The sequence below is a fragment of the Opisthorchis viverrini genome (assembly GCF_000715545.1).
Source record: "Opisthorchis viverrini unplaced genomic scaffold opera_v5_656, whole genome shotgun sequence".
Classification (NCBI taxonomy): Eukaryota; Metazoa; Platyhelminthes; class Trematoda; order Opisthorchiida; family Opisthorchiidae; genus Opisthorchis; species Opisthorchis viverrini.
The window spans coordinates 83,338-96,072 of record NW_008752302.1 but is presented as its reverse complement, the minus strand read 5'-3'; the positions used below and the strand labels follow the sequence as shown (position 1 = coordinate 96,072).

General features: G+C 47.0%; 2 protein-coding genes across 2 annotated transcripts in view; one reads left to right on the top strand and one right to left on the bottom strand.

The window, feature by feature from the left end:
* The window catches only part of T265_15600 (hypothetical protein), a gene marked incomplete at both ends in the record, with an annotated part of 92,488 nt that overhangs the window by 15,170 nt on the left and 64,583 nt on the right, over window positions 1-12,735 (bottom strand). The window contains 4 exons of the mRNA XM_009178722.1: window positions 1,403-1,717; window positions 3,931-3,984; window positions 6,451-6,547; window positions 10,704-10,801. Of these exons, the coding sequence (XP_009176986.1) occupies window positions 1,403-1,717; window positions 3,931-3,984; window positions 6,451-6,547; window positions 10,704-10,801 (564 nt within the window). The remainder of the gene's footprint in view (window positions 1-1,402; window positions 1,718-3,930; window positions 3,985-6,450; window positions 6,548-10,703; window positions 10,802-12,735) is intronic.
* The window catches only part of T265_11902 (hypothetical protein), a gene marked incomplete at both ends in the record, with an annotated part of 53,082 nt that continues 44,637 nt past the window's right edge, over window positions 4,291-12,735 (top strand). Inside the window, one exon of the mRNA XM_009178723.1 lies at window positions 4,291-4,385. Within this exon, the coding sequence (XP_009176987.1) occupies window positions 4,291-4,385 (95 nt within the window). The remainder of the gene's footprint in view (window positions 4,386-12,735) is intronic.

Here is a 12,735-nt window from a genome sequence, read left to right as displayed (position 1 = left end):
CAGGTGAGCTTGAGGTACTTCAATGCTTAAGGCGCGGACTTACTAACCGAAAGGTCCGTAATTTGAAACCAACCACTGCGGAACCACAAGTGCCCCTGTTTAGGCTTGGGGGACCTGGTAGTATCGGAGCCCCTCCTTTGGTTGGCATGACAGCTATGTACTGAATAATAACTAGTAATATAACCGTTCAAATGTAACACCCTTCCGGTGCCTAGCTGCCATGCCACCCGGAGGAAGCACGAGTGCTGGGATACTGCCAGGTCGCCCAGGCCTAGACAGGGGAAGTCGAGTGGCAGAGGTCGGGTTCGAACCACGGACCTTTTGGTCAGTAAATTCGCACTCTGATCACTTAGGCCATCTCGCCCCCGCTATGTACTGAAAGGGTGTCATAGCCGAATGCTGGAAGACCAGATGACTTTCCTGTGGTTCCAGGTAGGAGTGTGATAGCAGCGGATGACGCCATTGCGGCAGACGAACGGCTGCTCGCACACCTCACACCACAGTCAGTGTTTGTGTTCTCTCTCTTGAGGCATTTAGGCAGTTAATTGGAAAGGGCAATAAGTGTGCTGTGAGTAAGCATCTCAGCTGGTCGGTCTGGAGCTGTGGACAGACATTCCAGTTATCCTACTGAGAACAACTCACCTTGATCGACATAAAAGTAAGGATACGTTTTCATAAAGGAAACTACTCACAAGGTTGCTGAAAACTGAAAACGGAAACTCGGGGACTGCGCCAACCCGTTGAGCCCCAAGAAGGACGAAACCGGTCGTGGGCTGTCGAAGAGTCTTCAGCAACCTGGTGAGTAGTTTGCTTTAGGAAAATATACTGTGATATCTGGAATGTCGTGCCAACTGAAACATGGGACGACCTGTGTGCAGCACATTCAGTTGTAGAACATCATAAATGAGAGATTCAGTTGAGTCTCTTGTGAAAACCAAATTGATTTGCGAATGAGTGTATTTCTCGAAAAAATGATACGTTTTGCTTCTTTGTTAGGCCTATCCCTATTGGAGAGAGTTGTGCCGCTACACGTAGACTTGACCTTTAATCAGTAATAAAGGATCGTTCAGCGCTGAACCAAAAGCATTCATGTTGGAAGTGAGAGGGATGGGTGTGACAGTGAACCGAATTCAAACAACAGCCTGGAAAAGATGACAGGCTAGTGTAGAAACTTTGGGATCAACCATGTTCACAGGCCGATGCGTTCACTGCAATAACAGAAACCCGCCACAATGTGAAAGAACAACACTCGTGTGAAACGCCCAAAATGAGAATATCAAGCGGAAATCGGTCGCTCACTCACAATATGGCCCTAAGCCTCTAAGAGAATGAAGGAATCGGTAGTAGGGCTTATTTAATAAGAAAAACAAAAGTTGACTACCAAAAAAAACCATCCGCTTACCTCAACGGGTTCAGAGGTTCCGTTTATCCTCAGCACTCCGAAATCACCCGTCAATTCTGTGAGTGAGACGGAATGAGGTTCACTGTTGTGCGAATCCGTTGACTGATCCCGAAATTCGGTCTTCTCATCACCGGAATCACAGTTCTCCTCAGAAGTTTCTCCATTCTGGCCCACGGAAGCAGGTGTGCCGGCAGTTGGTTTCATATGAGTTCGCCGTAGTATGGACAATTCACATCGCAGTGCGAGCAACGCCTCCGATTCTTGCGCACGAATCAATTGGGACTGCACTAGACGGTCTGCCACAGATGCACATTCCTGCAGCAGGAAGACGAATCACACATTATCGAACTAGCATGTGCTCTGACACCTCTCCTGTATAGAAAGTAACTTTCGAGAAGGGGAGATAAAAACGATACGGAGACAAAGGTCTTTCCTTGTTGGAGAGAGGATCAGCAAGAGATACGCATCACACGCCTTTTTTTGCGCCGCGGTCTTGAATTTCTGGTCATATCTAGATGTTATTTTGAACCGCTTTCTGGGTGCGTGATGGAATGTTCGACTCCGGCTGAATTGAATACACTAGAGGTGCATGAATACCACCGAACAAGACAGAGCAGTGTAGTACAAAAAGGTAAACAGTCGATCGGTCACGTGATCATGAACTTCGGTGCCGGCTAGACGGACTCTAACAAGGACCACAGAGCAAGACCGTTCCTCGAAAAACCTGCATCCAAACGGTAATGAGGAACACTGTTGGAAGTAGAAAACTACACAAATCGATCGTGTTCTCCTAGATTATAGAGAGTTTAACTATTGATTGAACATAATTGAACGTGATCGGCGTATTCTATTGCAATTTCGTCTGAAATATGTTCCATATATATATATATGCGTGATGCTGCATTTCAGCCTAACTGCATCGATTCTGCACAGACAGACGAACGTTGAACTTTGATGAGAACAGTTTGGATGTGCAAGGACCTGCCGTGCAGTTCACATTGAGTGTTCTGTATTACAACCACTGACAGGTGCAACCTTATCTTGATTTCGTCCAAATGAAGCGAGTAAAAACGAGACATCGTTAGGTACACCTGGAAGGGGGGGCGGTACTTAGAACGGAGTGCTGGTTCGTAGACAACCGTCCCCGGATGGTTACCTACTGAGATACTTTGAGTTAATCCGAATGGAAGGTATCTATCGAAAGCTGAACTATTCAGCGGTTATGAAACCGCCTTGTCTGACACAGAAGTAATGAAAAAATAGATGATGTATAACTGGATTACTGGATGGTCCACGAGCAATGCATGTTTACGTCAACGGAGCTAATAGTTTGTACTTGGTTGTCTTATCGAAACGTTTCTGACTGAACAAATCAGGTGGACAGTGATGAGGAGGCCCAAACGCAACACACGAGCCTCAGCACCTAAAGTCCACGGATTCCATTCGAATACTGACAGGCACCGAGCGGCCACGTAATTGGAGCGTTTTACCGCCTAGAATGACAGCCTTATATAAGCCAGTCAGTTGGTAATTCAGTTAACCAGACGCACGGGCTTCTGGTCACGATGTTAAACCATCACGGATCTACACAACAACTCCGATGATTCGAACTTTTTGAAATGAGCATTTGTTCACACCCGAGTGTTGATGATTAGATGACGGCAATTTAGGGGGAGATTTACGTCCATCTGTTTCAGGTTCAGTCAAGTTTCTTTAATTCTACTCGGGAACGCTCCTACGATTACCATAGTAGCCTATCGATTCTACCCACTGCATGCACTTACGAAGGGTTAAGATCGCGGCTAGTCACACAATATCATCAGTGTGTACCCACTCCAAGATAACAAGTCAGCTGTAACACCCGTTCGGTGCCTAGCTGCCATGCCACGCGAAGGGAGCACGACGGCTGGGATACTGCCAGGTTGCCCAAGCCTAGACAGGAGAAGTCGAGAGGCAGAGGTCGGGCTCGAAAGGTGTGAAAAGAAAGGAAAAGACTGGGGAGGGAAACCATCAAGGCCAAGGAGTTCAAACATTACCACACACACAGTCGTTGGCACGGTAGTTTGACCAAGAAATGGCAGTAGACCGCCTACTGGGATGAGTTAGATGCCAGCCAGGTCTTGCAGACTTTCCGGAAGAGGATGACGTGAACCCCAACCGGAAAGGCGCGAAGCATGAGCCAAGACTCTATTAGGAAGTATCTCTTCACTGCACAGGGAAAAGCCGGAGACTCAATCCAAGCCCAGGTAAAGTCATTTGGATGGTACAACTTCGATTCTTACTGACTTTGACCAGGCTTACAGGACACGGATATGGAAGGTAAACGGTGTCAATCTAACTCTACTTGATATGGTTTTTTATTGAATCGTGAGTCTCAAACTCACACACTGGTCTGATCATGACATGTTTGCACAAAGATAGCATTCGCACGAGCGATGAACTCAACTTCGCAAAGATGTGGGTCTGGGAGGCACCTGTGTGTACAACTGTCAAATGGAGAGCGAATGCAAACAGAAAGTCGAAATTACCTCTTCCAAACGGGCTATCCGTTGAAGCAAAAGTCCGTTCTCCGTGCGTAACCGCTGAAAAAAATACGAACCACGTGATCAGTTGAATGCAGAAAAGATTGGATAAACAAAGGGTGGTATTGGAAGGCATGAGAATGGAGGAATCGATACCCGGACCCTGTATGACAGGAAAACGGTCGTTCAAATGGAATGTAGGTACGGGACGCAGCATGTCAGTGCAGACATCGAAAGAAATGGATGGGCTGCACGGACAAAACATCGGCTCGTCCACTCAAATGAGGAAGTGTAACAAGCTTCCCTTTCTATTGAAGCTCGCAGCTTCATATCCGTTGAATAGGCCAGCGAGCAGCGGTTTTAAACATGGGTATTGGGCTGGATTCTAAGGATGGTGATGCTAGTGAATGCACACAGTACTATTTGGTGACCCGTTCCGGTTCGATCCCATCAACTGGATCGTAAGTTATTTCCGGTAACTGTATACACGTCTTCTTATCCTGACCATTTAGCTGTAGCACCCTTCCGGTGCCCAAGTGCCATGCCACCCGAAGGTTGCACGGGGGCTGGGATACTGCCAGGTTGCCCTAGCCTAGACAGGGGAAGTGGAAAGGCAGAGGTCGGATTCGAACCACGGACCTTCCGATCAGCAAATCTGCGCTCTAACCACTTGGGCCATTTCGCCTAGTGTAGGGAANATTGCTTAGACCGCACCGGTTGGCTATCTATCCAGTACTGAGCCAATCTTGTTGTTCTTCCACTGACGCAAAGAACAGTTACAGGTCCTGTCTGATATGGATGTATGAATGAGTGATACGGAGGTTCTATGTTCCCAGCAATCTGGAATTCCAGTTCAACAGATCATTTTACAAAGAGCTGCATCTGTGACAGGATGAGCTAAATCCAAATATGTACTGGTTCGTCACCGTCCGGGAACTTGAGTATGGACCGAGCAATTTTTGTCCCATTGTATGATTTCGTGCACGATGAACCGAACCACTCCTCAACAGTCTCCATTGTAAACAACCGGTGTCCTTCGAAAGACACTACCATTATGAAAATAACGGTCCGGTCATCCGACCATGTTGGTATCCCACTCAATTGTCCGTTTAGCTGTAACACCCTTTCGGTGCCTAGCTGCCATGCCGACCGAACGGGGCACGAGGGCAGGGATACTGCCAGGTTGCCCAAGCCTAGACAGGGTGAGTTCAGATGCAGAGGTCGGGTTCGAACGACGGTCCTACTGGTGAGTAGATCCAGCCCCCCCCTGACAACTGAGCCATATCGATCACATGTGTTCCAGTGCAGTGTATGTCCAACTCGTGAGACTATCACCCGGGTTTTGATATTTCTGTTCATCATAGCAATTGTTCCCCTGAATATGATGAACAACTACCTCAAAGGAATGGTTATTCTTGCCTCTTCTTGGGAACACGCTCGCTTTAGGTGTCCGCCACCATCACCGGAAGTTCACCACCACTGACGGGATTAGAACACTGATGCTTCACTGCCATATGTTATGTCTGTTACTTCAAAGCTGGGCTCTTGGCTATTCGAAGAACTGGATGGCTAGCGCTTACGTGCTGTGTGCGTCCCGTTTCTGTATACCGAGACGAACGCATCAAAATCTTCCCCAAGATTTAAAAGGATTTGGACACCAACAATGCTGTAACTCGGGAACAGCATCAACTAGTGACAGGAGTCCGCAAATTACAAAATGCAACCTAAAACAGCCGATTCTCTAATGATTGTTGCTTGTATCAAAGTCACATTTCCACTATCCTACTTCCAATGCAGGTCACATTTAAATCTGTCAGACGCGGCACTCTACACTGACCTTGACGATGAGGCGGTAAATCACGGGTGCGCCAAAAAATCTACTCTGACCTACAACGTCGTGTTTACCCCATTCCAGAATCCAACAATAGTAATACATCATTCCTCTAAACCAGTAAATGGCACATGCTAGGATAGGGAGCTAGTACATAGTGTACTATGTCAAATGAGTGCTCAATATGTATCGATTAGAGACAAAGAAATAGCAAAACCAAATCAGTTTGCAAATGAGTTCATATGCGCTAATTTCGTGCAATTTGGTTTCAAGTAGAACATAAGGTTGGCGGAAACTCGGGGACTGCGTCTACCTGATGAGCCTCAAAAAGGGCGAGACCGGTCTTGGGCTGTCGACGGATTTTCAGCAACCTTATGAGTAGTGCATTACAAATAGTTAAACCGTTCAGTTACAATACCCTTTCAGTGTCCAGTTGCCACGCTACCCGTACGAAGCACGATGGATGGGGTACTGGCAGATTGCTCCAGCCTGGAAATGGTTGTGCTACGAACGGAAAGGGCATTACAGCTAAATGAGGCGCGAATTGAAGTGATCAAGATGTTGATTTATGAGTGGTATTCACGTTTTCGGTAAAGTTCTGTTCGATCCAACGCGCAACAAAGCGAACACCTCAGCACAGAGGATGCAACAGGGCTACGTGCAACAAACAGAAAGTGACAAGCGTCAGCACTTACCCGAAGTTCGATTTGATCCTCCCGTTCTTGACTGCGCATTTGCAAGTATTCCTTCTCTAGTCTGAGGAACAGTGCAGAAGACAGATGAATATAGTAGCTGATAGCATATGATGGACTATGAAGCAAAGGTCAAACAAGGCCGGAAAAAAGAAACAACCGCTCAGTTGTAACACGCTTTCGGTGCCCAGCTGCCCAGTCCAAAGAAGCACGGGGGCTGGGATACTGCCAGTTTACCCAAGCCTAGAGAGGATGTTGGGTTCGAACTACGGACCTTCCGGTCAATGAATTCGTGCTCTAACCACTGAACCATCTCTTCCCCGCTTAATATCAACAGAGTGAAGAGAAGACGGATCCACGTATTCGAGTAAAAAGTAGATCGAAGTGAAATCCACATTGAGGTAGTGGAAACCCGAATTCGACACAACCAGGAGGTCTGTGCCGTAAGATATTGCTTGGGGCAGAATAAAAGGTTGCTGGATGCAGGGTAACTCATTGGATCACAGTTCACGAGAAGAAAAGAGACACATTCGCCACACTCAGCAAGCGATGTAGTGTAACGTCGGGTGGGAAAAACACACAAGTGCGCAGTTATAGTCGGAAGGCATATTCCATCAAAACCGATCAATAACCGAGTTTACATAGAGAGTGCATACGTGAAATACCACGGATATCTGCTGATCTCACTGACAAGACGAGAAAGCTTGTCAATCAAATCGGAGTAATGGAAGTTTCATTACCAGGTAATAACTTCGAAAAGGTCAAGAATATGCTCGTCAGTCGAAATACGAATCAACCATTTGGAAACGCACCAAGAAGTGGGCACTTTTGAATCATCAAAACAATCAGTCGAGTTTTCTTCCTATCCAGATTCTCCCACTTTTTCACTTCAGTCGAATGTTATCATCATCACCGAAGACAGCAACATCAGTGTTACCACTGATGCTTCACTGTCATGAGGTTCGTCTAGTTATATATATATATAATTATATTAAAAGCCCTAGGGTGAAAAAAAGAGTGAGGGAGGGGGGACCTAGTGCTGGCCTATGTCAAGCATACTGAGGTGCCTACACATCCAACCGCTCAATCAGACAATCTGGAAAGAAACTGACAGCACGAACGCCACTGACATCGATTAGCCGCCATTTCTTGAAACGACTCCAGCCAAGCACAGATGGGGTCACGGGGACCCCATCCTGGAAGGCGTACAACACCAACAACACCCAAACTGTTCGTGATCTCTTTCACACCTTTCTGGCAAGTCATGTGCTGTCCACCTCGCGGTTTACGCCAACCTGAAGGAGGCGCGGAGAACAACACTCGTATCAGCAGACGGTGTTTCGGCATGCGTAACACATGTCCGAGCTATCGTAGTCGATGATGCTGGATGTCTTCTCGGATCGAGGTGCCTGCAGCATAACCGAATACCCGTTTTCTAGTCACCTCGTAACTAACACGCTGACGCTATCCACAACCAGCCACGCTTCTGAGGCATCGGTGGTCGAAAACCTGAAGAGGCCTCACATCATCTGTCCGTCGAATGTTATGCTTGATCATTGAAATAAAGGAGTGGACATTCGTCAACCATGTCACGAAATTGTGTTCCAATCTAGCCCCGACAATTAACAAGTTGACAATTTTCATCAACATGACACATGACAATCCGTTTCACCGCTGAAGGCACCGTAATCGATTCGCATGATATTCATCCTGTCTCATCCAAAACACGCCCCAATCATGACTGGGCTTTTCATCAATCTGCACCATTTCGAAGCATTCTACTCTTTTTCGAAAACTGTTCCATCCTCGCCCCTCATTCACCTTCGATTCAACCTGACGGAAAAGTCGTTAATTCGTTTGCATGAACATCCCACTTTCCAAACTGCAACCTGTCCTCTGGGATGGCCATTCTTCTGGGTTTTCGCGAGTTTCCAAGCGCGTTGTTAGGGAAGTGACATTCTAAGATGTCTGGGCTAGGGTGGTACCATGTACCTCCTCCTTTTAGCAACAGGATTATGCGGTTTTGAAAAGGACTGTCCAAAAATCAGTACCATCATCAATTATGGTGAACTTCGAACTTTAGAATGCACGTTATTTCGAAACCGATTCCCACGGAGAAACATCCCTGTCAAAACGCAATAGCTGGCAAATGATCTGCAAAGTCTAGGCACATTTATTCACTTCATATACGTAGAAACGTACAACATACTCCAGTCCGTGGAGAGATCCATAAAACACTTCAAAGAGATGCCTCACAAGTGGATCATGGTAATGACGACACGAACAACTGGCTGCAGAGGTTGTGCCCTGAAGGTATCCGATTGAAGTCGAAGCAATGCTTGTGACAACACCAAGGGCCGTGTTGAAACCAATTCGAACCAGCAATTAGTTCTGGTTCATAAAGGAAACTACTCACAAAGTTGCTGGAAACCCTCCGACAGCCTACGACCGGTTTCGCCCTTCTTGGGTCTCACCAAGTAGGCGCAGTCCCCGAGTTTCCATCAAACTTATGTTCTACTTGAACCAAATTGAACTGTTTTGGAGAAATACACTCATTTGCAAATCAATTTGGTTTTTACACAATGTGTAGGTTGTATGGAAGGGGGTGGGTTGCAGCTGCCGCAGTTTCATTCAACGACAATGTGGACGGAGCTAGACACTAATCACCATAGGTAGAGATCCACAAGTGACGGAAATGTTTCGTGTGAAAAGGGAACGGGTAGTAATGTAATGTGATAACGGTGCTACCTCAGTTCAGTTTTCCGTCCGATCTTCCCAAGCATTTTCAGGAGAAGAACCACCAAGGGGTACACACCGTGTATCAACTCCCAAGACGGGCAAAAATCCTTGTGCAGCGCGCGACAACATTCTGGAAATTCGCATGCCTTCTGGACGCAGCATTTGTGACCGTAACTCAGAGGATATGGGATCCACTGATTCGATCCATCAGGGCACGCATTAATGCTGGACTGGCAACCGGCCCGATCTTTTGACCAATCAATTGAATGTACTTCCATAGAGCGCTTCCATCCTGTAAGTGAGCGATAAGTGAACTTCCGGGAATTCGGTTTACAACCAGTTAAAGCACGCTTATTGGGTGAAATGCTTTCTTCTGGAAGCCAGTCAACACTGATTTTCGAAATAGAATCGAACAATGACTCAAAGACCACTGAACGCTTGTTGATCGTTCACTGTTCGTGGTGACCAGGTCTCCGACCAGTACGGATCGCGCCCCACGCTTCACATTTCCACAAAGGGTAGCAAGGTAGACACACCTGACTGCGAAAAGATCGAAGCGGAAAACCCAGTCGATTTGTTTTGTTGACACTCAGGCTTCTCGGGCCCACTGTACACGCTGTGGCAACTGTAGAATGCATTATGGAGCAGTGAATCCTTAACCAGGGCGGTCAATGAGTTTGATGTGATCTCATACCCAGCAACGACTACGGCAGACAATAAAGTCGATACAACCGACACCTGTAGTACCCAAAACGAGATTCTTTCAAGTGCCAATCGACCGGTATGTTTCACTAAATAAATTACGAAAATCACAGAAAGAGTAACTTTAGCTCATTAGGTGAACTGAGACCCAGTATGACAAGAGGTCCATTGCCTAACCACTTGGGTCCCAAGTGGTTAGAGCACGAGTTTAGTGACCGGAAGACCGGTGGTTCGAACCCGACCTCTGCTTCTCGACTTTCTCTGCCTAGGCTTGGGCAACCTGGCAGTATCCCAGCCCTCGTGCTTCCTTCCGGTTGCATGGCAGCTAGGCACCGGAGCGGTATTACGACAGAATAGTTGTGAGCACATGCAAAAAGCTGTCTTTCACCACACACTGTACCTGTTGAATTCAACTGGGCGGTGCGTGGATCGGATGTTGTAAGAGATAGGTGAGTACGTACTATACTACTCGTAATGTTGCTGAAAATCTTCATGACTAGTGTATTACGTCTATACATGTATCGCGATATTTGGGATGTCGTACCACCTGAAACATGAGGCGGCCTGGTGCAACACACTCAGTTGCTTGAAAACATTATAAACGAGAGATTCAGCTGTGTTTCAGGTGAGTCTATCGAAAACCGAATTAGTTTGCAAATGAGTGTATTTCGCTAAGATAGGCGAGAACTTCGCCAGAACTGCTTTCCCTGTCTCGGGAATAAAAAGGTGACCTAGCAGCGGGAAATTCTTGCTATGCAAGAAATTCCAAGTTACTTAAAAGGGTGAGTAAGCGCTATCACAGATCATAAACGTACTTTTTCATTTTCTTCGGATTGAGTTTAATCGCGTTCGCGGCTTCAAAGATGGCCGAGGCATTTTGTTCCCACTGAGTGGGACCTTCGTTTTGGAGATACTGTGACGGGTGGAAAACATAGTTATTCTTTCCAAAAAAGTGTGCAAAAACCAGTTATTCGATTTACGTTTTATAAAGTGAAGAAGGGCAGAAAAAAATTGGCGGGTTTCCAGTAATCTGGACATCGTGAATGATGCGGAACACGAGCTTGGCGTTTGTGGGAGGTGAAGTATTCGCCAAATACCCGGGGTTGTTCGTTCCTGATGACTAGTATCAAGTGAATGGACCATGTGCGGCTTTACAATGCTGCGGTGCGCTCCATATTACTATATGGATCAAAAACCTGACCGCTGCGCGCCGAGGACGTCAAAAGGCCTTCAGTGTTTGACCATCGATGTCTTTGGAGCATTGCCCAAAACTGGTGGGAACACCGGGTCAGCCATGCTGAAGTATTCGGGATTAATAACTCACCCTCGATAGCTCAACTGATCACACTACATAGCTTGCGCTGGCTTGACCACGTGCTGCGTATGCCAGTCGACCAACTTGCAGGCGAAAGATCGAAAAGAGCGACAGGCGGTCAAACAATGACTTGGCGGCGAAGTATAAAGGAAGGCAGCAGTAAATTCAGCTGCGCAGGTCACTGCCGTCTTCCTGGATGGGGACCCCGAGACGGGCCACATCAATGGTTAGAGACACTGCCAGACGCGCATGCATTCAAGCACTTGGGGGACGCAAGAAGAGGGTGATCATTGGATGAGGAACAGGCTTTCTCACGAACTAGGCACTTGTTTTGGTGGTCCATGCTAGTTCAGTCGCTTAGTTTGCCTCATTAGGCTAGACAGGGCATTACTTCTGTGCGCTTACCGCATGCTTATATTGCCCCCCCTACCCCTCGACAACGGCTTGCGGATCAATGAAAACTTTCCCCAAAAGAGGACCAATTTCGAGAACTGCTGCAAGAAGACTGTCTGTGGAAAAAGCTTCAATATTAGGGCCCTAACATCAATGTGACGGCCGGAACGATGAGAAATGGACTCGTCATTCCGATTTTTTATTTTAGTTAAGTTAACTGTTGCGTGAAGATGAGCCGGCGTCTCGATTCGAAGCTGTTCAAGCACGACGGTCAACATCAAGGCTCTCACAGATACCAGAAAACTCAATAGTAGAGAGGTATCTATGGAGTTTCCCTACCTAGGCCGAAATTCACTTGGATCTGATGATGGTCAGGACTCGCGTTGGGCAAAATTTCAAACGAATCAACGTAGTCCGAACTGATTGGCCATTCTCACCGGCCTCATTAACTATTGTTCCGCTTTACGGAAGAAGGAAGACCTTAGTGCTAGTGAGAATGTTCAGATAATTGAAACCCATAACTACAGGTGTCGGACGTACTGGACGGCACGGTTCAAACCCGGACAATAACCCGGGTACCAACAGGTTAGTGGTATGTGCGATCACACATTTGAGCGGCTTTAATGGTCTCCTAAATCCCACTTGCTTTGAGAAATTCACTCTGCAAGTCGTGTGTCACGCGACTGCAGCTGATGGGCGGTAAATACAGACAGTTCTTGTGATTCACACCTCATGGACAGTTGGAGGGCTAAATCTTGCACAGCTGGTGTATCAAGTGTGAACTGCTGAAAGAAGTGGCAACCTAACGCACCAGTTCCTCATGTCTTGCCAATATACATCACGATCAACAGCTGTGGCATTTGCAATGTGACCTAAATGAAGAATCTGAAACGTGCCTTTACTGCAGACCATTCCCTATCACACCAACCTCCACAGGCTGAGTCCAGCCAATTCCAGTGCAGCAGTAATGGCGTAATGTGCATCCTAGTCATCATCATGATTGCCAGCTGTAATAACCACGTACGCGTCGTACAGTGGTTGTAGCTGCCGCAGTTTCGTTCACCGATGATGCGGGGGGGGGGGTAGGGAGGTGCGCATTGAAGGCGGGAGCTGATGAATTGGGGAATAAATCCAGCACT